Genomic DNA, 27,777 nt, shown 5'->3' on the forward strand with positions numbered 1-27,777 from the left:
TATGGAAAGTGCACTTTATTTCAGGTATGTAAAGGTGTCACGGAGGTGAGGATCAGTCTTTAGACTTTCTTGCCTCTTCTGACAAGTGTTACTCCACCATATGTTATAGTCTGTGGGAGACAAATACACATTTAAACTTTAGGAATTGTATTTACAGCTAAGTGGCAGAAGAGTCTGTAATTCATCCATAAATGCATCCTAGCCCACAAGAAAATACAATCACAGTACCTGCCTGTAAATATATGTACAACATTTGCATGAAGGAAAAGCTGGAGCTGGTTGTGCTCCTTGGAGCAGTCTTTATCCACAGGACACTTTGTAAACTATGAGCTAATCAACAATTTTTCCTTCAGCATTTTTCTGCAAATGCCCTTATTTTCTAGCACTTACCTCCACCATTTCATTTCCTTTAACTTCCTGCTCGTGAGAGAATTTATCTGATTTGGACACCAGCTTCCCGTTCACCAAGTTCACAGTGCACTGTTGGAACATTTAAAATATTTTTTGGAATTCAATTTGAGTAAGTAAAGGACTAATAGACAGGAAATAAATTACACTGATGTTCCATAATGACAGCTGCTAATTTAATTCAAATGCTGAGAGCACAACGTTTGAATAGGAATTTTAGGAACATTTCTGTATGTTGAAGTGATAGAAACGTTTGCAAATGGAAATGCTACAAACAAATTCCACTCACACCTAAACTGAGGTTTAGGGATAAATAAAGAGATGGAATTCTTGGAATGCTTTACCTTTAGCTTTCTGCCATCCATGGTGGTGATGTCAGCCTCTTTGCCAAGTGTGAACGAGTTGGTTACAGATTTGTTGGGTGTTTTGGATGTCACAACAAAGTCATTGCCTTTTTGTTGTATTTCAACAATAGGCTTAATATCTTTGGCCATTTTGATAGTGTCATCTGGCAACCCTGCAGAAATAGGCAAAACAGATCTTTTTGTTATTGAAATAGGAAATTCTTTTCTCCAACAAAGGCACAAAAGATCCAAACCAATACTGGAAGGTGATGTCCAGGTTAAAAGACAAATCCTGTTTCAGATTCCTCTCTACTCTATGGATTTTTTTCTCCATTCATTCTAGCCTGGTTAGGTTTTCATATTATATTTGATTATGAATTAGAAGATTATGAAGTCAGATTATGAAGTTTCTTCTAAGGGCTGGCCGTGGGGTGATGATTCTCCATGAAGGAAAAACCTCACATGTGCATTACTTTATTTTCCCAGGGAGAATCGAGTTGTGAGGGATTATCTGTCCAGCCTGCAACCTCAGACTCCCTTTTTGGGGTGTCCCTGGCATGATTTGAAGGTGTCATTGTCACCAGCAGAAGGACTGGTTTTGTCACACTGTCAGACCAGGCTTTTCTGGGTCTCACTCTCCGGAATATCTCGTATTTACTCTTTAAAACCCCCATAGAATATTTTGTTGCAAATGTAAGTGGATATTTATTGATGTAGCTCCTCCTAATCCTCACAGATTACACTTGATAATTACTCCGAGTTATTGACACTTATCACAGGTGATAATCACTGACAGATTACTGACCACTAATCACCTGTTAATCATTCACAGATTACTGATGAGCATTTGTGCTGCAGAAAGGGCTTCTGTACCAATAATTTAGGAGCTGAATAAGTCACTGACAACTTGTTTCTAGTTACATGCGTTTATAAAATTGCAACTCAGTCAACACAACTTCGTTTCTTGCTATAGCTGTTCTTTCTTGAGAAGAGAAAGAGTTTATAGCTCATCTAACATAAAGACAGGGGTTTGGGGGTTATCTGGAACCTTTCTCCATCAATTTATACAACTGTCAGCTTCTTTTTGCATCCAGATCAGATTTAACCAAGCAGAGGAGTTTGCCATAGAAAGAAAAGATAAAAAACAATCCACGGAAATGCAGCAGTTGAAAGTTGAGGAGGAAGCAGCCACTTACCCAGAGCTTTGAGGAAAGGCTCCAGGTTCTCCTGGGAGTAGATCTGCCAGGTGCCAGCGAATGCCATGGTGTGACACAGCGAGGGCTCTCCCTGCACACCGGGATGCTATTTATGGAAAGAGAAAGGCCAGCCCAAAATTGTCAGAGGGCTAATTATTAACTGGGAAAGAGCAATTATTAATCAGTTATTTGTTTTTAATGATCATAACCTCTCGTTCATGCTGCTCTTACCTTGAGGGTTGGGATGTTGTGTTTGTTGTGGGTTACTGACCTCGGGGAATTGTCCATCGTTGTTGGAAAGTGTTGCAGTGCAGCTTCATTTGTTTGCTTTTTGTTCACAAATTCTGTGTTTAACACATTTTCTGTGTCCTGAGTAGAATTCTCCAGATTAAGTTACGTTAGATCAAGGTAATTGGTATTGTACAGCAGGAACTTCCTAATTATCACAATATTCTCTGCTGTGGGCACTTGAACCTTAAAGGGTAGATAAAGAATGAATAAAATAATTCTATTTATTTCAAAATTGTGGGCCTCATTGTTTGGGGACAGGGAAAATCGTGTTGGAGAGGGACATCAGTGATGACTTTATCCAGCAGATGTCAGTGACGTGCATCTAACTCTGAACTGAATTTAATTCAGTTTCATTTTACTTTTTGTTTTAATAGAAGATGTTGGAAACATGGAACATTGCTTGGAGAGTGAATGCAGGAAGCAAATAGGATGTGTTATTTTTCCTTCTGAGCAACTGCACAAGGAATTCTCCACTCATTCCAGCCCTTGAGTGATGTTCTGTGCAGGCCTGACTGTTGATTTTGGAAGACTTTCATTAGATTATGTGCCTTGCAATTAGATTGCTTAATTCAATCTGAGCCTGTATCCCAGGGGTGGGTGACCTTTCTAAGTTAACTTTTCATTCTATTTAAATAGAAACCCAATGCTCAAGTTTTTCTTACCAGTTCACAGCCTTTTGTTTAGTAGGTAATTTGAAAGATTTACACAGAAAGAGCCAGATTTGTAATTACATTTCCCTGTGAGAATTCCTGATTTGCAGGGCCATTTTTGTATGTGGAGCATGTCCTGACTCCCCTTACACCCACAGCTGGAGTGATTTCATCATGGATATACTCAAAGCAGTGCTGAGATGTCACCAAGGGTTTGACTTTAATGACACACACACACAGGCTACAAGAAAATCTGTTACATGTAGTGATTTAATACAAAACCCCTCCACTGAAAGTGTCATGTGTGAATCCTCTGGTATTTCCCACACAGATTTAGCAGGGCAGAGTCTCTCTGGAAGGTGAACATGCAGTGTACACACATAAACACACAAGAATCATTCTCTAACAACTGCCAAAATACTGAAATATTACTAAAATAAACATAGAGACACCGAAAGGCATCTGAAGGAGTTCAATTCAAGGAGACAATTAATTAATTTAGGCTTTTTTTGTGGTAATCCCAGCTGGGATTTCCTGCTCTGTTGGTACTGGGATCTCCCCATGTTTATAGACACTGATAGTGACCTGCCCTGTTTCAGACCCATATTTATTCTTGACATAGATGCTGTATTTTCCTGTGTCTTCATTGCAGACTTTCTCTATGGTGATTGTGACCACTGACCCCTTCACATCCATCTTGTATCTGTCCTTAAACACGATGACCTTCTCGTTTTTGAACCAGGTGATCTCTGGGTAGGGGTCTCCAGACACACAACAAGTCAAGCACAGGGTCTGTCGTGAAACAGAGAACAGAAATGGATTATGGAGCTGTGAATGTGCAGGGGAATTCAGTTCATAGAATCACAACATCATTTAGGTTGGAAAAAGCCTTCAGAATTGACTCCAGCTCTTAGCCCAGCCCTGGCCACTGAACCATGTCCCAAAGTGCCAAATCCACACATCTTTTAAATTAAGAACAATAAAAATCAGTTCTCACATATTCATTAGGTGATATTCCTTTTCCTGATATCCTCCAGTACAATCAGGATTAACCTGCCTGATTTCACTGGCACTGACTCATATTTGTTTTACTGTCTTTTTATAGCTTCCTATGCTGTAAAGTGGCACTTCAACAGGCACCTGGTGAGTTTGCAGGGCTTTTGTGCTGCCTGTATAACGGGGAATGTGACTCAGAAATGAAAGCAGGGAGTTGTTCTGATGGGAAAATCAGGCCCAGCACCTCAAAGCCTTGAAAATCCAATCCTGTGAAATGGGAGGACAACGGGAAGGATCCGGCTGTGGTGGTCCAGGAGGGCACAACTCACAGCTCAGAAAGGCTGCTGGCAGTGCACAGGAGGATAAAACAAGGATCTTTCCTCCCCATCAGTGATCTTTCTGTGTCTGTGCAAGAACCAATTAATGGAATTACTCAATATTACCTTGTCCTCCATGATGGTGGCAACATCTGGCAGACCTTGAACGACTCTGGCACGACCTGGGAATGAACAAATACAACCTTTTAGTTTTTCTTATCAGCAAACTTGGCTTTGTTTCACTGAAAAGATTGGTTTACTTACGCTTCTCTGCTATTGCTGCTTCCCTGAAAGGGAGAGAAAATGATTGTGGTTTTATTTATTAGCCATTATATTAACAATTTCGAGTGTGAGACTCAAAATAGATTTAGCTGTGAAAATATGTAGGCAGGAACTTACTTTAGCCTCCTGTGCTCAGCCAGGGCATCTTCAAAAACTGCAAAAATGAAAGGTTTTAGGGAAAGTTGCTTTTTGTTTCGTTTGACTCAGCAGATTTAGCATTATGTTGTTGTTATCAGTGCTGGGATTACATGGATAAATGTAATTATCCTCTAGATGGTATCTGCCCCTGCCTTAAGGAAACACAGCTCTGTTTACTGCTGAAATAAATGGGACTGAATTCTCTCTTTCCAAAATTCAGAGGAGGGATAAAAAAAAACTCCAACAGTTTGGAAAAACCTTTGTAAACCTTCAAGTTTTCTTCTCCAAGACGCCACCTGTGAGCTCTGTTATCCAGTGGAGGAATTGGACACATCCCTGGAGCATCTGCCCCTTCTCAACCTTTCCTCAGCTTCAATCCTTTCTCCATTTCCCCTCTCCTCGTGCTTCTGTGGGCTCTTCACTGTCCTCCTCACCCCAATTCCAGATGGAAACCAGCTCCACACGGGGAGAGAGGAATCCCTGCCCAGGATTTGAAGGGCTCCTGGAAATCAGCTCAGCTGTGACTCAGCTCACCTTGCCCAGACAGGTCTGTTGACAGTTTGTGGGAGCTGTTCCCATCGAATAACTCCAGGGTGTATTTGCCTTTATCAGCCTCCGTGGGGTCCAGGATGTGCAGCCAGATCTGGTTCATGGTGCTCCCAACTCTCATCCTGTCACGGCTTTCCAGTTGTTTCTCCCTGAGTAAACAAGTGATGCCGTTTCAGTAATATTTAGGAGAGCTGGAGAGATCAGAGCTTTCACTTTTTTTCTAGACCTGTAGTCTGAAGTGTGGGAGTCAGGATTCATTTCATGGAAAGAGGAAATCCCACGGGGTTGTACTTTCAGGCAGTTTCACAAACTCTACAAAAGACCTCTTAGTTCTTATTTAAGGGATTAAATCCCATTTAGATCTTGAATATTTGTAACTATTTAGCCCTTGAATGTTACTAAAAATTCACCTCCTGATCTACATTTGTAGGTGGTATCTAATAAAACACCAGCTCTATTTAGAAAGACATTATGAGGCTAAACTGGGAAGAATTTTTTAATTTTGGGATTTTTTTTTTTTATTCAGAGTGGGGGAAGAGACTGGTTTAGGAAAACATGAAGTAGTAAAAATAAAGTGTTTGAAAAAATTCTGTCTGTAACCAAGGAGGCTGTAACTGAGCAGTATCCTAAGTGCAGCATCATTATTATTCTAGTAAAGATGATCACTTACAAATATTTCTGCAGTGCTATGATAAAAATAACATGACTTTTCATGCTGGAATTCTCAGACATATTCCAGGAAGGGAGTGAATTGTGGAATTCAGCCCTTACTCAGACAAATCCACAGTTGCCTGAAAAATAACATGGGCTCAGGCCCAAATGTTTAATTTTGGATAAACAGTTACAAGAAACAGTGCTCCAGAAGCTTTGCAAATATTTTTGGGGGGACTTACTTGTGATACCAGGTGGTTTTCATGTAGTCTGTGTAGAACTTGACATCTGTGTAGATTTTGATGCCTTCCTCGGTGGGCTGGATTTTCAGAGGTGTAGCAGAGAGTGCTGGTGGTGTAACAGAAAGACTGAAATTGAGGAGGAATGCACAGATTTACCTGTTCCATCCCAAAACCCCACCCAAAGGAGAGGTGAGGGGGTGCTGCTGTGGCTGTTCCACACCCAGGGGACAGTTCTGGTGTCATCCCACCTTTCCCCTGTGCTGCAATGCTGAGAGCTGACGTACCACTGATCCTGCACAGCTCCTTCAGAATCTCCTCAAAGGCTGCAAGACAAAGATTTAAGTGCCTGTAAATACAGTTCATAGCAAATCACATCCAATCTGCCAACTGATTCCACTGTGGTTAGGATGTTTTATATCCACAGGTCTTTTTCTGTGGCAAAGCTCATTGGAATGGAGTTTTTGCCTCTGATTCATTTGTTTTCAGATTTCTTACTAAATTTAGATGTTCCTGTCTTCCTTCATGCTCACCATGTGCTGCTGATTGCCTCCCAGACAGGAGATTTATGTGCCAGGTTTAAATGATGGATTCCAGATGCAGGGGCAGGATTTAATCTTGGGCAGCAGAACCTTCTGATTGATTCTGGGTTGAAATGACTGAAACATCCCTGAGCTTTTATCTGTGGGGCTTGGCAGGATTTAGAATGCAGTCCTGGCTTGAGAAATGACTGCAGGTGGAAATGACATTAGCATGTAGGGCAGGAATCTCTTTAAATTTGACCAGTAAAGTTTTAATGTGGGTTTTAACTTCTATAAAAGCACATAGGACATGTAGGTTTCACAGAAAGTGAGGATATTTGGTTTTAAATCCAAAATGAACCCAGGGCAGGGGTGTGAATTTGTCTTAGTGATCCAAGGTTCTCTTACCTCCTTTTGTGAGGTCCAGCTGGGTGGAGTCCTCTCCTCGGTTATCTGAAACCACTGCTTTGTACAGGCCCTCATCTGCTTTGGTTACCTACCAAATACGTGTGTGCATGTGTAATATTGATTAAAATAACCCAAACAAGCCCCAAAACAAACAGCACCCCTCCCAAAGACATTTCCCATATCATTGAAACAGGGCAGGAATTGGAAAAGTGGAAAAAGCTGAGATTTTCTTCTTCCTTCTCACATGAATTTGGTTGAACTGAGCAGAAATGAGGAGGGGAAAAGGGTCAATTTGTCCCAAAACCTCCTGTGAGAGGACAGGGAGGGGTCTGGTTCAGAAACTGTTGGTTTTTGGGGGGTCAGTTGCTCAACTTTTGCCCTCAGTCCCTGTGTGAAACCTGAAAAACCCTCCCATTCTTTTCAGCCTCTCAGGACAAACTTTGAACAGCCACCCACTGTTAAAAACATCTTATTTCTTATTAAGATCTCAGAATCACAGCCTGGTTTGGGTTGGAAGGGACCTTAAAGATTATTTAGTTCCCTGCCATGAATTCCACTAGAATTCAGATTCAGAACCCGACTGCAACATTAAAAATTTCTTCTCTTCTGCTTTTCTCAGTGGGCACTACCCCAAACCCACGTGGAATATTAATGAGATCAGCCCACATTTTTATGCCATTTTCTTCATGAAATTTCGTGAACCTCTGAGCTGTTTGAGGTTTTCACCTTTGAGATCTTCAGAGTTCCCATCCCAGTCTGTGGATCAAACTCTCCACCACCTCGTGCCTTGTGATTGAAGAACCACTGGAACTTGGTGTCCTTCCTCAGGTTTGTTGCCTGTTTGATGTCAACATTTAGAAGTCAAAATACATTTGATTTCTTAATTCTTGGATGTCCTAATATGAATCATCACTTACATTTCTCCTGAATGTGAGAATTTTCCCTTTTTTGTTAAAAATTCTGCCCAAATGAAACCATCTTACTGTCACTGCTCTGCAGCAAAGCACTGCTGATATCCTCTGGAAATTCCACCTAAAACTGAGTGCTGAAGGAATTCATCCCAGATTCTGTTACCTTGCAGGTGAGGAGCACTTCACAGCTCTCCAAAACTTTCCATCTCAGGTTCTCTATGAAATGTGGACCTGGAAAAGAAAAGGAAATATCAACAGTGAGAAATATCTACAGAAAAGAAATATCTCTTTGTTTCCTGCAGGAATGCTTCCATCTAGTGCTGGATGCCCACAGTGCAGCCTGGAGCTCCCGAGTTCCACAGGGAACAGGGAGGGGAAACTGAAATAAATGACTTTAGATCCTTTCATCCTATACTGAGCAACTCTGGGGCCGAGAAGGATTTATAATGTGGTGTCACAATCGCCTTGAAGTGAATATTTTTATCCTCACTAGCAGGGAATTGCTTTTCCAATTGTAGCATTTTTCCAATGAACTTGTTTTATAAACTTCTTTATTCATCAGCATAAGGTGGGAGGTGAAAGTGGAATGAATGGATCTTTACAAACTTGCTAGAAATCCTGTTTTTTACAAGGAAAAGAGGTGGATCTTAATTATAGAATTTATATTCTATATTGGACAATTTCTGGTGTTTGGAAGTGTTCAGTGCACAGCACTGATGCAGAAGATTTCTACTGATAAATCTGCCTAACTTGGCTAAAACTGTTTGATAATTTTGATTTTTAAGGTCAGGGCAAATTATCTGAAAACAAGAAGTCTTATCCTAGTGTCTTAATCAAATAATGTGTATAAAAAGATGATGAAGTGAAATAATTCTGCTTGGTTTTTGCCATCCTGGCCTCATTCTGACAAATCTTTAACCTTTGGCTGATCTTACCCTGCTTTTTCTTCCATTGTCTCCGTTTTGCTTCAGCTTCTTCTGCCACTTTAGCAAAAGCTATGGAACAGCAAAGGACAAAGTCAACAACCCCTCATTACTGGATATTTCCTGTACAGAAGGTGTTATCCTTAGAGCTGTGCTGTTTGTTTATGCTGGGAGCCTAACATTTCTTTTCCTTGAAACAAAAAAAGCCACTGAAGACTTGACCATTGAGCATTTAGCAAATTAAATACAGAATTTCACCATGTAAAAAGGTAGGCTAGAAAACCTGAAATGAAAAGATTTAAAAAGTGAGAAACACCGAAGAAGGCAGAGAGCAGAGAGCACAGCTACATCTGACTTTACATCTGCCTTTAACATTGTCAGAAAAGAGAAATGGGCACTTTTAGAGCACAGCTCATCAAATTAATTTTCTATCCTGAGCCCAGCAAGTGCTGAATCCCTTTGGGAAGGTGCCTGTGTCTCTCCAGGGATTCAGATTTGACATTTTATAGACATTTTCCATTTAAAAACTTAGGAAGCTTTAGAAGGTCACTTGAAAGCAAAATGCAGAGAACTGAAACCAGAGACAGGCAAATGGGGAAGGATTTGAATGAGAATCTTGCTCCTTTCTATTTTTAATTAATTTTAGGAGGCTCTTTGTACTGCATGTCCAGGGAACTGTGTGTTCCATGTTGAACTTCTGTGCCTTGTATTGACACTTTCTTTATTGCATTCAATGCAATGAACCAGCTGCTAAATACACTGAATTTCTAGCCTGATCCTGAAATAAATGACTTCACACACTCCACTCTGCTGCCAAGGCACAGTTCACCACTGCAAGCTAATATGTAAAACATTTGGAAGAAAGAACTAAGCATTCCACTTCAGCAGACTGCTTTTATCATCAAGCACCTATTTATAAGACCAAAAGCTTTAATTTATAGTAAAGAGAGATTCAGATCATTTCTTAAATGATTCCTGGACTTTAAATCTGGGCTAAAATTTGCTCTCCCCATTCTCAGTGTGCCATTAGAACTGTTGGAATTATTTTGGGGCCTTAAGTGCCTCACAACCTTTCCACTGAGCATGGCAATCTATATTTGATCCCAAATTTCCACTTACATTCATCCATGAGAACAAGAGTGAATTGATTTTTTGCTTTCCCATCTTTGAGCTGGGCTGTGTACACCCCTTTGTCATCAGCACAGAAATCCTGGATTATCAGTTCCACAAGGCCTTTCTCCTTGACAAAGTTGATTTTGTGTGTCTGCGTAAAACAAAAGGAAATAAGATAAACTGAAGAGTTTTTCCACAGTAGAACTATTCCAAGGTCAGATCCTGGCACAGCATCTTCTACAGCAAATATTCCAGTCATTTTGTACCTGTATCCTTATAAACTCTCATCATTTTGCTGGGTAATGAAGGCAGAGCACTATGCTGTGCCAGGCTGTGGGATTCAGCTGTTATTTATGTCTGTGGGAATGGTAAAACTGCTTCCAGCACAGAGAAAATTTCTGTAAAACCACCTAACCCCAAATGTTCTTCCTTGCTGGATATTACAGAACTGAAACCAGAGTGTCTGGGATTTTTAGTGGTGTGGAAGTGTTGCACTTAGTTATAATGTGTGATCTGTAATTATGTATTTGGCCAGGGTGAGGAATATTTCCCCCTTTTGCTGAGGTACCACTGAAAGTGCCAGCAAACACAAACATCATCATTTTACCTCATTGCCATTTGTTCTGAGCAAATATTGTCCTTCCAAGGAGCCTGACCAATGCTTTTCATTGTGCAGATCCATGTCAGTTCTCCAGTGGAGAGGAGACAGATTTTAGAAGAGATAAAACCTTGGATAAATTTATTACATGTTGATTTAACCCCCCCAACAGGGCACTGACAGCTCCAAACTGCTCTGGCCTGGTGCTGTCCTTTGTTCTGGGGGTTCTGGGAGTTATTTGGGCATTGCTGGTTTGCACTGAGCTGACAACCCATGATTTATATTTGTGCTTCATTCTCAACTGTTCTCCCCTCTGGTCCTCTCATTCCAAGTATTTTTTAAATGATCTAATACTAATTTGATATGGGAGGACAAGAGGAGGCCTGAACATTTTTGTGGATGTATGAGGAGGTTGGAGGGTGCTGTAACACACGAGGCAGGGTTATTTCCAGTGCTTTGGACTGAGAAATAAATAATTTCCATCTGCTCTTAGAATTCACGAGATTCAAAATCCCCATCAAAATAGCTGATGGGAATTCAGAAAACTGGGAATGTGCCATATTCAGCAATGGGAAAGTGAGTCAGGATTAAATGCAGAATGAAACCTACTGGGGTACTGGTGAGCTCTTTGTCATTGAAGATCAGGTGCAGCTCAGCCTTTGGGGACAGCTTCTCCACCTCCAGCCACAGCCTCACTTCCCCTTTCTCCAGAACATCGATGTTCCAGCCAGATATCAGCTTGATCACTGGCAAACAGAGAGAACACCAGGAAAATCACAGGGACACCACAGGGTTTGGCTCAGGGCTATGCTGGGCTCCTTTTTCCCAGGCTGGCCCTGTGCTCGTGGATTTTTGCTGTTTCCACTTACGTGGGTTCCTGATTTCGTGGCTACGTTTCAGTAACTTGTCCAGATCTGAAATGCAGGGAATAAAAAGTCAACACTAGGCCAAAACAAATTAATCTTATCATTTTAATTTATTTTGGTGATGAGCTTTATTTATGTCAAGGAAAAGATAAAACATTCAGTAATGGGGAGGACTAGAAAAGGTGGTGATATCTGAATAAAAAGTTGGTTGGATCAATTCAGGGAGCGTGCTAAAGGAGTTTTAAATCACAGTGACAGTACAGCCAAATGTGAAATCTGAACTGCAGTGGAAAAATGACTTTGCAGGAGGAATCTTTCCTTAGGGGACTGTAAAAAAAAACTGCCCTTGAGCCTTCAAGGAATGGGAAACATCTTTCTAGTGATATCATTAAGTGCCATTAGTCACTCACTACTCTTCTGCAAGAAACTTTCCTCTAAACATCAAAGATTAGAAAATGAGGGCACATTATTTTTTTTGTTGTTGGAAATTATCAGTTTTTACCTTCTTTTGTTAAAGTGCAGCTGGCAGAGATATCATCATCTACATCCGTGACCTCCACTGAATACACACCCAGGTCCTTTTCTGAGGGCTCTTTCAGTATCAGTTTTGATCTAAAAGTGAAAAGAATAATAGCAAAAAGTACATTTTCCTCAGGAATGATGTCTCCTGTAACAGAATTCGATACACCCAGAGCAGGAAATACAGAACTGACTGGAATTTATAAATGACACTGAGGAGCAAGGTAAAGATATTGATATAATATAATATCTTGATATTATATCAATTGATATATCATATATAATCAATATATCAATATTAATATTATCAATATATATTCTATAATATCAATAATAATACATTATATATTTTATATAATATAATATAATATCAATTATATGATATAATATAATATATTGATATTATATCAATTGATATGATAATCATTGATATAATATCAATGGCAGCTGCTCCCCAGATTCCATTTCATGGACTCCAGGGCTGGGAATCAGGGAAAGGAGAGGGAAAACATTTGGCTTCACGTTTTTCTTGGTGTTTCATGTGTTCTTTACTCAGCAGACCATGATTCACTTTCCCAGTGTGCATTAGATACTCACCTATTGCCTTTCTCTTCAATCTGGACTCGGTCAGCATCTGGAGGTCCCCCATAGTCCTTTGACCAGATAAATTCAGAGGAATCATTCTTTTCCGGAGCTTCAAAGGCCATATAAATGAAACCCTCTTCATCCACCCCGAGTTCAATTTCATTTGTGCCTGTGTGGGCAAAAAAACCCACAGAACATTCCTTAGCAAAGCAGATCAGGGCTGAGCTTCTGCACATCTAACTCAAAAAATGATCCCCAAAACCAAACCACGCAGTGCACAGTCAGAGCTAATTAATTTGGGCGGTTTGATTTGTTCATCTTTGTTTTTTCTGAGGGTGTTTCTTGCTGTGAAACAAATAGCTGGTGCGTCACAAAGCAGTTTTTCACCCAGATCATCCATTTATTTATAGACTGGCCCAGTCTCACGGCTTTTAGTTTCCTACCAGGTTTGGTTTTAGCCACCACAGGATCCGAGGGGAGTGAGGGGGGTCCAACTCCAGCCTTGTTCAGTGCTCGTACTCGGAAAATGTAACATTTCCCTGTCTCCAGCTCCTCAACCTGCAGGAAACACAGCCAGGAATTAATGTCAGACTAAGACAAGCAGCACTTGGACACTAAGAGCAGGTACAAACCTTCATGTGGGTGCTGGCTGTGGGCTGTTTGTTTATTTGTTTCCACTCCTCTGAGCCCTCTTCACACAGTTCTATGAAATATCCTGTGAGTGGTCCTGTCCCCAGGTAGAGAGGAGCTTCCCAGTGCAGCTGCAGGGAGGAATCCCTCACCTCAGTGCACCTCACATCGTAGGGAGGGCCTGGCACACGAGGGAACAGCAAAATCAGAGAGCAGAGTTTAAGGTGGGAATTGAATAGTGGGTCTGTAGGGGTTGCTTTCTGTGATAATTAGGGGTTGGTTTATAAAATAGAATAACCAGCTGATTTCATAGTGTAAAAAAAAAATGGGATTTAGAGTTATCCTGAGTCTTCATTCTCTGGAAACAATGTTATTAAAAATATCTGTGTGCTTTATCTGTGCAATGGAGGAAAACCACCCTGCATCAGAAAATCCCTGGGAGTGTTTGTGTGCTCTTCTGTCCTGGGAGCAACCATTTCTATGGAAGGAACCCCTTGGATGAGTGAGGAGATAACAAATACAGCTGGTGACGTTTTCCTGGATGGCTTCACACGAGGGATACCTGGCTCTGGCATTGTCCATTCCTCACATCTGAACCAGTCACTGGGCTCCGACACTTCCCCAACTCCAGCCCTGTTCATGGCACGGCCACGGAACTCGTACAGGTGCCCCTCCTGCAGGCTACTGACCTTGGGGTGCAGAAGGGCAGAAGATGTGGTTAGCTCAGCCCTGCTTGGCTTGGGGGGGCCAGCAGGACAATGCAGAGGTGGAGAAAACCCAGCTCAACCCTCAGCGCAGCTGTTGCCAGCTGTGCTCCAAACAGATACCGTGCAAACGCGCCGAGGAATCGGCTGAGTGTTGATTTCGTGCCAGTCTGGCTCAGAGTGGTCGTGCTGGTCCAGGAAATATCCCAGGATTTTTGTTCCTCCTTTGTGCCTGGGGGCTTTCCAGCCGATGGTCATCTCAGCCTTGCCACAGTGCAGCAGCACAAAGCCACGTGGGGCCGAGGGACAGGCTGGCACAGAGGGACAGACAGAACAGGAACGGTCAACACAACGCCCACCTTCTCATCTGGAAATCACAGCAAAAAGCCTTGGATGTGTCTCAGGAGGTCTCTTACCTGGTGCTTTATTGTTTGTGTGGCAGAAAAGTGGGTTGATAAAATGGGGAGCATGGAGGGTTAGATCCTGGGTGACACCAGGTTGTTGGATTTTCTAATTTCCCCGAGAAATTCTCGGTGTTGATTTCCAGACATCACATAACTGAACACTTAAAATGATCACTTGTACCCAGAGCCAAATTAACACAACACTGCTTGGCCAAAACTCTAATTAATTAACTCTGTCCATGCTTGGCAAGTGTAATTAATGGCAGAAGCTGCAGGGCACAAGAAAATGAGTTTTGTTTTGTTTCTCTGACCCTGTCAGAGTGGCTGTGCCTGACAGGTGGGAGTTGGAGGAGTTTCATTTTGGTCACTACTCACCGATCGCCGGCCTGACGACGATGGGATCTGTTTGTGGTGAGCTCTCACTCAGCCCTGCCTCACTGACAGATTTCACACAAAACACGTATTCCTTTCCAGGCTGCAGCCCAGGAACAGTAAACCTGGGAGAGCAAAGGAAATATGTTTGTGTTTGCCCTTGCACAGGTAAACAGCGCTGAAAGAGACAGCAACACACTTTGTTCTTGCAAAAATCGTTATTTGTCATTACAAATTAGTGTATCACGTCAAATGGCTCCAATAAATCACAGTGGGTATGGATCAGATGGAGAGGAATCACCATGGGCAGGGAGATAAACAAGATTTTTAATGGATTTTTCTGCTTGACACGTGACCCCCGCAGCTGGAGAGCAGCTGTAAATTCTGCATGTGATTGACACCGACTTACTCTAGTGGAAAACAGGCAAAGCCATGGAATGTGGTTGTGCTGGTGCCCCAGGCTCTGTGGGGCTGTACAGCCCCGGCCTGGGGAGGACACACAGCCTTTGCTGCCAGCTCTGGGTGTAAAATTGGAGCAATCCTTGTGGGCACTGTGTCTAACTCTGAAACAGAGAGCCTGTAGTTATTACAGGCCATGTAGCTCTCTCAGTCCTGCCTGAGAAGCTAGCCTGGGAAATTCATGGGGAGGATTTAAAACAATCCTCAAAGACAGAAAACAGCCTTACAGGTGTTGTTATCTGTCTCTTGTTTTCTTTGCAGGAGAAAGTCAGGGGGTGTTATGCCCCACTGACCAATGATGGTGATGTAGTGATTTACTAACCAATAAGTTTCCTTTCTGTACTTTCCATGGATCAGTCTATAAAACAGAGCTGAAATAATAAACTATGAGACATTCTCCTGATGGACTCCCTAGAGAGTCTGTGCCGCTCTCCTCGCCGTTCCTAACAGAGCGACAAATCCTGAGCTCTCCAAGGGGCCGTGGTGCTGGTGTGCATGCCAGCCCGCCTGTGGGGACTGAAGGAAGTTCTTTTTTTATCTGAAACACGACTCCAGCCAGGAACAGAAGAATCCAGGTTGGGCCCCTGTCATCCCTCAGCAGAGCAGAGGAGCTGAACTCACTGGGTGCATGTCACTGGCTTGTTATTGACTGTTTGCCATTCCTCCGTGCCCGTCTCCCGGCAGTAGATGTAATAGCCCAGGGGCTCCAGGCCATCCTTGGGCTTGTCCCACTGCAGAACAACAGATGTCTTGGTGTCTCTGAATGCCAAAACCTGAGATGGTGGAGGCAGAGGAGCTAAAAAAAAAGGGAAGAAACAAGCAAAAGACACGGACAAAAGCAGTGCGGGTTAAAATCTATGATTTAGGTAACACCAAAGCTGTTATTAGTGAGTTGGCCTGTTTGATTTATTCTCCTTTTCCAGAGCACCATTTTCAAATTGTGGCCCAGGGAAGCTGTGGCTGCCCCATCCCTGGGAGTGCCCAAGGCCAGGTTGGATGGGGCTGGAGCAGCCTGGGATGGTGGAAGGTCCCTGCCTATGGATGAGCCTTGAGGTCCCTTCCGACCCAAACCATTCTGGGATTCTGTGGAATTAGAGCAAGAAGCCGTGGACAGGGGCCCACTCTGCAGGATCTGGTTTTGTGCTTGGGTTTGCCAGATGTCTCCTCTCCCCCTGATTCCTGCAGTTACCCCACACAACCCTCTCTGAAACAGAGGAGGAACAAAGCTCATCTGTTGATTGTCCTCGGCTCCATCCTAAACTGGGACCTGCTCCGCTCTGCATTTCCATTTATGAGTGAAGCAATATACAGATAGAGTCAGTGCTCATCTCTCTGCAGAAGAGGAACACCAACCTGAGCCTTTGGCCTCTTTCTCAGCTCAGTCCAGGGATAAAACAACCCAAAGCAACCATGCAGAGGCTGCTGACCTGTCTGAGCCCCCCAGCCCAGGCTGCTGCAGCCTCCTGTCATTCCTTCCACGCTGTCACCTCCCTCACACCATCCTTGGATTAAACACGGCCTTCAACTGCTCCTATTTTATTAAATGTAATTCCCCACTTGCTGCTTGCTTAGATTAACACTGCCCTGTCCAACTGCAAACCAATTAAAGAAGGATTTAAGGCTTCAAGAGATTTCCTTCTATCAAAGCCGCTGCTGTGTAATTGTAGACCACGAAGTTTAGAGCAGAGTGTGAGCAGGGGATCCCCCTCATTCCTTTCATCAATGCCCCTCTCCCCATGGTGAGTGCAGAGCTGGCTCACTCCAGAATTACCCAGTTTTGTCCCAGCAGTGATGGGCGGGCTGGGCAGGGAGGGCTCGCTGATCCCAAACTTGTTCACGGATCGCACGCGGAACCGGAATGATTTTCCCTTAACCAGATCAAAGAGTGCAAATCTTGGGGAATTTGCTGGCGTCTCCAGGTTCACCATTTGCCAGGAGTTGCTGCCTACGAGCGACTGCAATGAAAAAGGCGAAGATTTACAGCTCCTACTGCAAGCACAAAACCCTCCTGACCAAAGCTGAGCTTTGTAGGAAAGGAATTTAAAAAAATCTCCAAACAAAACACAAACCAAAGCCATAAATTATGTATTTCTTGTTGATGTACCCAAACTTTTCACCCTTGGCAACAGAGGGCCCCTTTGCTATAGAAGATGAGAAATAAAAATGCATGAAAGGAGATTGGCAGAAGATATTAATTAACCAACAGAATGATTAGTGGGGAACAGGATTGTGGGGTATTGTGCAGTTCCTCACAGCTTTTCCACCTTTCAGTGGGGCAGGAGCACTGTTAGAATTCTGCTGCTGTTCTGTGGTGTTAAAATTCCTTGTCCATTCCAAGTTAATCATTAATCCTTGAACAGGGCCATGGCTCAGGGAGCCTGTGGGGCTGGAGGAGGCTGAACCAGCCAGGTTTGAGGCTGGATCTCCCCAGTTCCTAACTGGGAATGGCCTCACTTGTGCCGTGGCCCGCCTGAGAAAGAAATGGTTCTGCTCTGCAGCTCCTGTCCTGTGTGGTATTATTTTCTTACCTTTTCCACATAATAGTTCAGTGGTTCTCTGCCTCTTGGATCTGGTTCATCCCAGGCCAAAGCCACATAATCTTCTCTGACCTCACTTGCACGAACATTGGTGGGTGGCAAGGGAATTTTAATGTGTCCTATGAGAAGGCAGAAAAGGCTTTAGTGATAATGTGGCAGGAAAATAAACTTCTTTTACAATGGGTTCCGTTCTCCCCTTGTAAATTAAGATTCTTCAATATAAAGAAGGAGGCAAAACACTTTGGGGAAATCTGGACTCACCCTCCAGGTCGTCCTTGGATATTTCTATGGTCCTGCTGTCGTCGTATGGGATCACTGCAGTGACAAACAGGGCAGTGTCACCCACCCACAGGAATGTTGGGGGAGAAAGACAGACCCCAGGACTGGGTCATTCCTTCTGTGTGTAATTACAGACATTTTATCTCACAAACAAAGATATTTTGAGCTTTTTCTGTTAAGAATGCTCCCAAGATGAGCTCAGCAAAGGCATTTGTGGGAATGGGGAGGATCTGGGCAATCTGCACTCAGTTCTTCCTGCAGCCTCCCGTGGTTCTGAGGGAGCAAATTGTGCTGGCTTTGGTACCAACCTGTCACTCTCTTGTCCCTGCTGGCATCCAGGGTTGTAACGGGGTCACTGGCCTTTGAAGGGTGGCTGGTGCCAGCCTTGTTGACAGCCTTGACCCGAAATTGGTACGTCTGTCCCTCAGCCAGGCCCAGCACTGGGCACCTGCAGCCCTTCACAGGCTGAGCACTGCACTGCACCCACTGCTCTGAGCCAGCCACACACCTGCAGGGAAACACAGCCCACGGGGCTCCTGTGCTCTGTTTCCATGAGAAAATGAGGTTTCTTGGCTCAGAGGTGATGTCTAACAGACCTTTCAATGAGGTATCCCAGGATGGGGCTTCCTCCATCATCACTGGGTGCTACCCAAGAGAGGACCAAGCAGTCTTTGTTCACATCGTGGCATTTCACGTTGAGGGGGGATCCTGGGGCTCCAGCTGTTGGTGCTGCAGCATCTGTAAAACACCAAATAAGGGTGGTTCTGTTTTATTTTGTTCTTTTCCAAAATTTTCTCCGAGTAGCTTAATTTTAAGTGTCTAAGGGCCTATCCCAGTAACACAAATCCTGTTTTCTAATACCCAAATCGCCAGCAAAAACAAGATTTGGTCGTTGTGATAGTTCTACCCACACACCAAATTAATTTCCTTGTGTGTGAGGGTGGGAATTCCTTTATGCCAAGGTCCTAGGAAAGGAGATGTGTAGGTTCTGCAGGTACCTCTGACAAACACGTAGGTGGTCTGCTCCCTGTGTCCATCCAGAGAGGGGACACGGATGCTGTAGAAGCCTTCATCCTCTTTGTGAGCACAGGGCACTGTCAGAGAGGCCTGACACTCCTGGTACCTCAGTTTGTGATGTTCTGAGTCCTGCAGCAGCTCCCCTGTGGAGCAGGAGAAGGGGGAAAGGAAGTTCACCTGGATTTGCCTGGTTAGGAGTGGCAATATTTATTTCCAAATGCCTCAAAAAAGCACAGAATGAGATGAGGGATCTCTAGGACATTCCTGGTATTATTTTTGTGCCCCTGAATTGCAGCCATGGACTCTGATCTTCGGAAAGACCCAAATCTTTGATTGCCAGCAGAGCAACACAGAGTATCCAAAAGTTTTTCTCACTGGAGAACCACAGGCTTTTCAAACTAAGGCTTTTAAAATTTTCTCATGAAGAGGAATGTCATAACCTCCAGAACATTTCAATGATACCATCCTTTACAAACAGAGAAAAGACAAACATAAAACAGTAACTCCTGTAGCTTGAGCAGACCTGAGAACAGCTCAGGAATCCTGGATTTTAATTATTTCCTTTCTTTTTTTCTGTGAACACTCCATTACAGCTATGAATTCCAGAGGTAAAAATGCACATAAAGTCAGCTGTTGCCTACAAACCATCTCTGAACCAGCTGATGCCTCGTTGGTGGTCCAGTAAATCAGAGGAGAAGTAACAGGAGAGGGTGAAAGGCTCCTTTTCTCTGGCAAATAGGGGTTTCAGTGGAAAAGCAAAATCTGCCTCTCTGGCCAAAAGGGATCCTGTGGAATAAAAGTCAGCATGATAAAGAGACTTCCAGAGCTTTCCTCCTGTAGTATTTTTATTATCATATATTTATAGTGAGCCTTGCACTTTGCATGTGCAGTCAGGCTGACAGGAAAAGCTCCCAGGGGAAAAAATAATCAGATTGCACCAGGCTATAAAAATAATTAATAATAACATCAATGATTTACTCACTTTTGTATATTTCTGAATCAAATCCTGACTCCTTTCCGTAATATTCTATAAGACAAGAGGAAAACACATTTAGCAAATCTCAAAGTGTTCATCTTCTTAAAAACACCCAGTGTTGCTCAGCAAATTGTTTTTCCCTCAAGCCAGCCCTCAGTTTGAACCTTTCAAGTGTCACCATGGGCTAAAGCTTTAATTCATTTGACATGAAATGAATTTGGCATTCATTTGATGCCCTTCACAAGCCACTGGGGATGTGAGGAAATTGTTGCCATGGCTGTTCCAGTGGGAGAAATCCTGCTGCAAACGCTGGTGCACACTCAATTATTCAGAGCCAAGGAGGGCTTTGTCACTTTGGCTTCTGCCTCTTCAAGCAGGCAAGTTTAAACCAAATAAAATGAAGATTCGAATAAAACAACCCCCTGGGTTTTAACAGCGTTCCCAGAGGATGATGTGAAGTTTTTGAGAACTAGCAGTGACTGGGATTTCAAGATTTAACCGACAAGAAAGGATGTTTGTGCTGAGACACCGAGGCAATTCCTGGGGTTCAGGGAAGGATGCTCCCAAATCCCAAATCCTCTGGAGGCATCACAGGTGGATGCTGGCCCACCCCACCTGCTCTGGCCTCTTGGCATCACAGCACAATGTGAAATCATTTGGAGCTGAGAGCCAACAACTGATGCACTTCAAATGAAACTGAGGGACTTTTCTCTCAAGTTTCAATAAATGCCCATAAAATAAAACCTGTGCTTCCAGTGGTTGAAGTTTGGCAGCAGCAGACCAAAAAAAAAAATGAGGAGTGAGTGTGACCATAGGAGAGGAGGGAAATGCAAAGCACTGAGGGTAACACAGCTGGGTCCTGGGGAAAGGGAACTCTGGATCCCAGGGACCCTCTGGCCTTTCCAGACAGCCAGGGGCCAGGGCAGGGAATGCCAGGGCCTGCCTGGGAATGTTTCCAGTGCAGGCAGGATTAAGGCCTCGCTGTAATCTCTATTTTCAGAGCAGTAAATGCAGCTAGCAGGAGGAAGACTCGGGTTACTGGGATGGGAGGAGCAGCAGGGGCTGTCTGCAGTGCTGTGCAGTGGTTTGTCCCTGATGAGGGGCACAGAGCTGGCCCAGCCTGGCCTTTCTGTGCCCCTCTTCCATCCTCATGCCTGCTCTGATCCCAAGGATTCCACAGGGAGTTGGGAGGGGTGGGTTATTATCTGCATGGAATTGTTCTGCCAGGCTGCTCCTGTTGTGGCCACACCGTGAGAACCCCCTGGTAACTTTTCCTGCAGTGAGGATGAGGAATTTAGGAATCTGGGAAGGATGCAAATGAAGGTTTTCTGGGCTGTTATACCTGTCCCTTTAGAACTGGTAATATTCCTGTTCTAAATTCTAAATTCTAAATAATTCTAAATTCTAAATTCTAAATAATTCTAAATTCTAAATAATTCTAAATCCTAAATAATTCTAAATTCTAAATTCTAAATAATTCTAAATTCTAAATAATTCTAAATCCTAAATAACTCTTAATTCTAAATAATTCTAAATCCTAAATAATTCTAAATTCTAAATAATTCTTAATTCTAAATAATTCTTAATTCTAAATTGTAAATAATTCTAAATTCTAAATTCTAAATTCTAAATAATTCTAAATAATTCTAAATTCTAAATTCTAAATTCTAAATAATTCTAAATTGTAAATAATTCTAAATTCTAAATTGTAAATAATTCTAAATTCTAAATTCTAAATAATTCTAAATTCTAAATTGTAAATAATTCTAAATTGTAAATAATTCTAAATTGTAAATAATTCTAAATTCTAAATTGTAAATAATTCTAAATTCTAAATTGTAAATAATTCTAAATTGTAAATAATTCTAAATTGTAAATAATTCTAAATTGTAAATAATTCTAAATTCTAAATTCTAAATAATTCTAAATAATTCTAAATAATTCTAAATTCTAAATTGTAAATAATTCTAAATTCTATATTGTAAATAATTCTAAATTCTAAATTGTAAATAATTGTAAATAATTGTAAATAATTGTAAATAATTGTAAATAATTCTAAATAATTCTAAATAATTCTAAATAATTCTAAATTCTAAGTAATTCTAAATTCTAAATTCTAAAGTCTAAATTCTAAATAATTCTAAATAATTCTAAATAATTCTAAATAATTCTAAATTCTAAATTCTAAATAATTCTAAATCCTAAATAATTCTAAATTCTAAATAATTCTAAATTCTAAATTTTAAATTCTAAATAATTCTAAATTCTAAATTCTAAATTCTATTCCTGCTGCGTATTTCCAGATACGCTGAATTTTGACACTGTTTAAATAAAGCGCCTGAAATGTGTGATAATACACTGCTTTTACAATCCTGGAGTCACATTCTTCTGCAGGGTTCTGCATCCCAGACAGGATTCAGACCAAAATATGAATGTGAAAATAAGTGTGATAATAACACAAGCCATGACAGAGGGCTCTGTCAGTCCCACTGAAATGTTTAATTACAGGTTTAATCCTGTAGGTCTATTCTGTCCATGCTTTTTTTACTACAAAATCATAATTTAGATACAAATACATGAAACATGAGCAGCTGAACTGTGATCCTGTGAGACTGCTCTGCACATTTCCAAAATCTTGAGTTGATTTCCCTTTTTTTAAGTGCTGCTGGTTTATTTACTTCCCTCCCCACGTCTGGATTTGGCTGTGCACGTTGTGTATCTGTGGAGTCTGTGCCACTTCTTTTAAAAAAGGCACAGATCAAAGAGGAAAATCTTGCATTTGCCCTTGGTAGCTGCTGATTTCAGGGGAAAACGTGAAAAAATGCAATAATGCACTGAGAGGTCCCATTGAAAGCCACAATTCTTGGGGAACCATTTCTTGCTTATTTTTAGCAGACTTTGTAAACCTGAGTTTCACTGTGGGGCTGTTTCATAGCAGACCAGAAGAAATAAACACCTAAATTTAGTACAATTTTATCCCAGTGAAAGGACAGCTGTGTCCATATGGAATCTGAAAGGAAAAACTTTGGCTGGGCCCAGAAATGATGAAGGAAGAGAAGCTGTTCTATCCTTTTCCACAATACCTGTGTGTGCCTAGCAAATAATGAAAATATTTGGATGACTGTGCAGTATTTGAAAGTTTAAACCCAAAGGAATATTTGGATGTCTGTGCAGTATTTGAAATTTTAAACCCAAAGGAATATTTGGAAAACTGTTCAGTATTTGAAATTTTAAACACAGTAATATTTGGAAGACTGTGCAGTATTTGAAATTTTAAATCTAAAGGAATATTTGTATGACTGTGCAGTATTTGAAATTTTAAACCCAAAGGATTATTTGGAAGACTGTGCAGTATTTGAAATTTTAAACACAGGAATATTTGGAAAACTGTTCAGTATTTGAAATTTTAAACACAGGAATATTTGGATGACTCTGCAGTATTTGAAAGTTTAAACCCAAAGGAATATTTGGATGACTGTGCAATATTTGAAAGTTTAAACCCAAAGGAATATTTGTACTTACTCCTGACAAGCACTGTAGCAAAGGAATAAGCTTCACCAAACTGATTCTTTACCTCCACGCTGTATTCAGCAGAATCTTCCATGGAGCATCTGAAAAAAAAATAAAAAAAATTCATATTTCATATTTCAAAGGACAAATTCAAAGGGGTTCCCCTTTAATCCCAGAAGTTTCATCCAGAAGTTGTTTTTCCTTTCAATTACAAGGATTTCTGGTACTTTAAAGTAATTTTTTTCTTTTGAGACCCAGAAGGAAAACATTTTTTAGTACTGAACAAGCAAAAGGCCTGTGGAACACTTGATTCCACTGAAGATTTGCATTTGTCTATCACTCACTGTATAATTAGATCAGAATTAATGATGTTCTGATTACACTGATCCATCCCAAATCCCATTTTTTTGTCTGCTCATGAAGCATTTAATGTGCATTCCTTACCCTGAGGGGAAAAAAAAAATATTGCTGATGCATAAAAAGAGGAGCAGAAGTAAATGAATCCATTAAATTTTGGTTTATTTTGTTCTATTTTTCATAGTTTTTTTTTAAAACCTTGTGAACTGCTGTGGAGATTGGCAAAGGTTTAGCTCAAACACAGCAGCCTAAAGGCAGGCAAGGCCAGATTCCAGAATAATCCTTTGGTTTATAATCCTTTATGTTTATCATACACAGGCTGGGAATTTAGGGAGAGCAGGTCTCACTCAGCTCAGCCAAGGGCACACAGCCATTACCTGCTGATGTGCAGGGTCAGCATCCCAAATTTATTTCTGATCTTGTATTTTCCTGCTGGGGCTTGGCGGGGATTGATGGGGATTCCGTTTTTATACCTGGGGGGAAAAGAAGGAAGCGTGCTGTTAGGAAAGCACCCACATCAAACACCTCAGGAAAGAGGAGCAGACACAATTCCTTCTTTTACAGATCTTCCTCTTCAATCTGTGAATAGATTTTATATATTTTTTTATATTTTATATTTTTTATTTTTTTTTTTTTAATAGAATTTAAAAGTTTAATAAAAAAGACAATTGGAGAAAAAAATAAAGTATACAGGTAGGGCTGGGTGTCTCAAAGGATTGTCCCTTAAAAACAGAACCCTGCTACATATCCATAAATTCTCACACATATTCAGACATTCTTCTCAGGATCTTTGGTGTTTTTCTGTTCAGTTTTCTCTTGCCCCCTTCCCAACAGATCAATCTTCTTGAGATTTACATTCCCTGATACCAGAAATGCAATAAATTCCTCCCCCCCAGAGTTCTGCTGTCTTCATCTGGATAAAATGGTTTACAAAAGGAAACAAAAATATCTTTTTTTTATCTTTTTTATCTTTTTCAGTCTTTGCAGACTGAAATAGTTTTTGTTTTAATGCTATGACATAGCTTAACATCTGTGTATTATACCACTATTTCTAAATTTCATCAATAACAGAAATAAAGAAAACTCTATTAATACAACAAAAATTTCCATTCTTACACACATAACATTCATTTTAATATTTGAGAAAAGCCAACAATATAAAATGTATCTATAACAAATCCAAACCCATCTGGCAGCTAAAGCCAGACCCTTCCATGGTCCTGTGAAGGTCTCAGCTTGGCTTTACATTCCCTGCCTGCAGCTCCTGTGAGGGAGTTCACAGATGTCCCTTCCTTGTGTCCTCCAGGGATGTGTGGGAGGTTCAGATTCTCTTTGTTCTCTGAATAATTCAGAGAGGTCGTTCTGGAAGGACACAGGCAGCCTACGAGTCATTAGTAATGCAAATGTTTGCACAATTAAACATTCCAGAGGTCAATCACTTCAAACTGGTCAAAGTATGCTTTGTAAATTGGTTTTTGAGATGATCTTTCATTTGTTTCTGGTGTTTGTGGTGTGTGCTGCACTCAGGCCCAGCCCATAACACTCTCCCCAGAGGTTGGTTAATACACAAAGGGAGTAAATGACAGTTCTCTTGTATTTTACAAGATATAGAAGCAGAATTTAGAAGAATTTAGCAGAATGTAGAAGTGGAATTTAATGCTGAAACTCCCATGGTGTGCAAGGCAGCCAGGCCTTGTTGGGGTGTGTTTGTGGTGATTTAGTGCTGAGACGAGGTTCTGGCTTTTGAGACTTAAACCCCAAGTTTGCCTGTGGGAAAACCAAAGGAAACAGAGAAACCTCCATGGACATCAGCTTTGTCCTAGAAAGATCCCACAGAAATGTCCAGGGAACAGGGAAACCTCCATGGACATCAGCTTTGTCATAGAAAGATCCCACAGGAATGTCCAGGGAACAAGGAAACCTCCATGGACATCAGCTTTGTCATAGAATGATCCCACAGGAATGTACAGGGAACAGAGAAACCTCCATGGACATCAGCCCTGTCCCAGAAGGATCCCATGGGAATGTGCAGGGAACAGGGAAACCTCCATGGACATCAGCTTTGTCATAGAATGATCCCACAGGAATGTCCAGGGGAGAGAAACCTCCATGAACATCAGCCCTGTCCCAGAAGGATCCCATGGGAATGTCCAGGGAACAAGGAAACCTCCATGGACATCAGCCCTGTCCCAGAAGGATCCCATGGGAATGTGCAGGGAACAGAGAAACCTCCATAAACATCAGCTTTGTCATAGAATGATCCCTCAGGAATGTCCAGGGAACAGAGAAACCTCCATGGACATCAGCTTTGTCCTAGAAAGATCCCACAGGAATGTCCAGGAAACAGGGAAACCTCCATGGACATCAGCTTTGTCCTAGAATGATCCCACAGGAATGTCCAGGGAACAGGGAAACCTCCATGGACATCAGCTTTGTCCTAGAAAGATCCCACAGGAATGTCCAGGGAACAGGGAAACCTCCATGAACATCAGCTTTGTCCTAGAAAGATCCCACAGGAATGTCCAGGAAACAGGGAAACCTCCATGGACATCAGCTTTGTCATAGAATGATCCCACAGGAATGTCCAGGGAAGAGAAACCTCCATGAACATCAGCCCTGTCCCAGAAGGATCCCATGGGAATGTCCAGGGAACAGGGAAACCCCCATGAACATCAGCTTTGTCATAGAAAGATCCCACGGGAATGTCCAGGGAACAAGGAAACCCCCATGGACATCAGCCCTGTCCCAGAAGGATCCCATGGGAATGTCCAGGGAAGAGAAACCCCCATGAACATCAGCCCTGTCCCAGAAGGATCCCACAGGAATGTCACTGTCCCCGTGTCCTTACTGGTCTGACAGTGGGTCTGGACACCGAGGTGCTCCCTGTGACCCCTGACGCTCTCCCTCCCTCCCCCCTGGCAGGACAGGGCTGCCATTCCCGTGTCCCTGTGCCCGTGGTGCTGGCACTGCCGTACCAGGTGGCCTGTGGCACAGGGGACCCCAGGGTGGTGCATGCCAGGGTGACATCCATCCTCTCCCAGACCGCGTGTGCCCGCAGCGGGATCCAGAACACGGGCGGCCGCCCCGAGCGCAGCTCCAGGAATTCCTTCTCCAGGCCTGCCTTCTCCATAGCCTGTGGCAGGGAGACACTGGGTAAGGGCAGTGCAAAGGGATGCTGTGACACAGGTTCTCTGACACGAGGGACCTGTGAGGACGTTTCAGGGTGAATTTAGCTGGAGGGATTTTGGGATCCTCTCCAGAGCGCAGTTTTAGCGCTGCTGCTCTGACCTTCCTGCGCAGACCCTTGCGGTCAGCCCTGACTCGGAGCAGCCTGCAGATCCTGATGAGCTCCTCTTCCATCTTCTCCGTGTCGTTCCCAAAACGAATCCTCTTCTGCCCCCTCTGTTCCAGCTCCAGGATGTCAGCTTCCCTTCTTAGATTGTACTCCCTGGAACTACATGATGATTATCGTGTCAAAAGTCAAGATAAAACATTTTTCCCTCTTTTTGGGGTATTTTTTGTTGTTTAGAGCACACTTTTTGGTTAAATCAGGAGTGTTAAGGACAGAAACACGGGCTGTGAGTGTGGGAATGTCAGGGAATTATCCCCCACAGGAACCAGCATTCCCAGAAGAGATCAAACTTCCATGGGGACCCACTCTTGGCCACTTTTAATCCTGAGGAGGAAGCTGGGAAAAGGATCAAAGGGAGGAGAGATGTGGCTAAGATTTCCTAGGAAAGAGGGAGAGTCCCATTCATTTAGTAATCTGTCAGTATTTCCATTTATTCCCATAAAATCTGGTTTCTCTCACTCCCTTACACATAAGCAGGGCAATGTTCCTCATTATCACACGGCACCATCGTTTCGTTTCCTGCATTTTAGTTGAGGCCTGGTGTTTTTAAAGGAAGAACCTCTGTTTTGAACCTGCTCTTTTTGCTTCCAACAAATTAAGTTGGAAGCTGTGACCCTGATCCAGAGCTGTGATGTTCCCTACAATGGTTATATCTGAGTTAGAATAATTCCTGAC

At 42.3% G+C, this 27,777-nt stretch overlaps 2 protein-coding genes across 10 annotated transcripts in view; both read right to left on the reverse strand.

The window, feature by feature from the left end:
* LOC111939116 (fatty acid-binding protein, liver) lies at positions 1 to 3,681 on the reverse strand. The gene is made up of 4 exons (XM_023941184.2): positions 1,949 to 3,681; positions 753 to 925; positions 391 to 480; positions 1 to 110 (listed from the first exon to the last, which is right to left on the reverse strand). The coding sequence occupies exons 1-4, from the start codon at positions 2,013 to 2,015 to the stop codon at positions 60 to 62; spliced, it is 381 nt and encodes a 126-aa protein (XP_023796952.1). The 5' UTR covers positions 2,016 to 3,681; the 3' UTR covers positions 1 to 59.
* The window catches only part of MYOM3 (myomesin 3), a 27,120-nt gene continuing 2,428 nt past the window's right edge, over positions 3,086 to 27,777 (reverse strand). Inside the window, exons 4-37 of one of the 9 annotated variants that reach the window (XM_023941183.2) lie at positions 27,039 to 27,204; positions 26,726 to 26,883; positions 24,128 to 24,223; positions 23,406 to 23,494; positions 19,890 to 19,934; positions 19,553 to 19,693; positions 18,889 to 19,050; positions 18,487 to 18,628; positions 18,199 to 18,398; positions 17,873 to 17,926; positions 17,603 to 17,730; positions 16,846 to 17,029; positions 15,696 to 15,870; positions 14,619 to 14,740; positions 13,963 to 14,150; positions 13,698 to 13,824; positions 13,138 to 13,316; positions 12,949 to 13,063; positions 12,518 to 12,674; positions 11,904 to 12,013; positions 11,405 to 11,449; positions 11,145 to 11,281; positions 9,944 to 10,088; positions 8,837 to 8,896; positions 8,065 to 8,132; positions 7,717 to 7,827; positions 6,991 to 7,078; positions 6,349 to 6,387; positions 6,065 to 6,170; positions 5,157 to 5,320; positions 4,602 to 4,638; positions 4,467 to 4,489; positions 4,329 to 4,384; positions 3,086 to 3,681 (exon numbers count right to left, since the gene is read on the reverse strand). In XM_023941183.2, coding sequence (XP_023796951.2) covers positions 3,388 to 3,681; positions 4,329 to 4,384; positions 4,467 to 4,489; positions 4,602 to 4,638; positions 5,157 to 5,320; positions 6,065 to 6,170; positions 6,349 to 6,387; positions 6,991 to 7,078; positions 7,717 to 7,827; positions 8,065 to 8,132; positions 8,837 to 8,896; positions 9,944 to 10,088; positions 11,145 to 11,281; positions 11,405 to 11,449; positions 11,904 to 12,013; positions 12,518 to 12,674; positions 12,949 to 13,063; positions 13,138 to 13,316; positions 13,698 to 13,824; positions 13,963 to 14,150; positions 14,619 to 14,740; positions 15,696 to 15,870; positions 16,846 to 17,029; positions 17,603 to 17,730; positions 17,873 to 17,926; positions 18,199 to 18,398; positions 18,487 to 18,628; positions 18,889 to 19,050; positions 19,553 to 19,693; positions 19,890 to 19,934; positions 23,406 to 23,494; positions 24,128 to 24,223; positions 26,726 to 26,883; positions 27,039 to 27,204 — 4,111 coding nt within the window. In that variant the 3' untranslated portion in view covers positions 3,086 to 3,387. Of the gene's footprint in view, positions 3,682 to 4,328; positions 4,385 to 4,466; positions 4,490 to 4,601; positions 4,639 to 5,156; positions 5,321 to 6,064; positions 6,171 to 6,348; positions 6,388 to 6,990; positions 7,079 to 7,716; positions 7,828 to 8,064; positions 8,133 to 8,836; positions 8,897 to 9,943; positions 10,089 to 11,144; positions 11,282 to 11,404; positions 11,450 to 11,903; positions 12,014 to 12,517; positions 12,675 to 12,948; positions 13,064 to 13,137; positions 13,317 to 13,697; positions 13,825 to 13,962; positions 14,151 to 14,618; positions 14,741 to 15,695; positions 15,871 to 16,845; positions 17,030 to 17,602; positions 17,731 to 17,872; positions 17,927 to 18,198; positions 18,399 to 18,486; positions 18,629 to 18,888; positions 19,051 to 19,552; positions 19,694 to 19,889; positions 19,935 to 23,405; positions 23,495 to 23,837; positions 24,029 to 24,127; positions 24,224 to 24,512; positions 24,664 to 24,866; positions 25,202 to 26,725; positions 26,884 to 27,038; positions 27,205 to 27,777 lie in introns of those variants that run through there. The other 8 variants (XM_086863315.1, XM_086863314.1, XM_086863316.1 and 5 more) reach the window with 8 other exon arrangements.

This window comes from Cyanistes caeruleus, chromosome 26 (genome assembly GCF_971803275.1).
Source record: "Cyanistes caeruleus chromosome 26, bCyaCae1.hap1.1, whole genome shotgun sequence".
Classification (NCBI taxonomy): domain Eukaryota; kingdom Metazoa; phylum Chordata; class Aves; order Passeriformes; family Paridae; genus Cyanistes; species Cyanistes caeruleus.

Coding starts and splice junctions, on each gene's coding strand:
- LOC111939116 (XM_023941184.2), bottom strand. CDS start 2,015: ATGGCATTCGCTGGCACCTGGCAGATCTACTCCCAGGAGAACCTGGAG. Junction 481..752: donor TGGATGGCAGAAAGCTAAAG/GTAAAGCATTCC, acceptor ATGTTCCAACAG/TGCACTGTGAACTTGGTGAA. Junction 111..390: donor AAGGAAATGAAATGGTGGAG/GTAAGTGCTAGA, acceptor TGTCTCCCACAG/ACTATAACATATGGTGGAGT.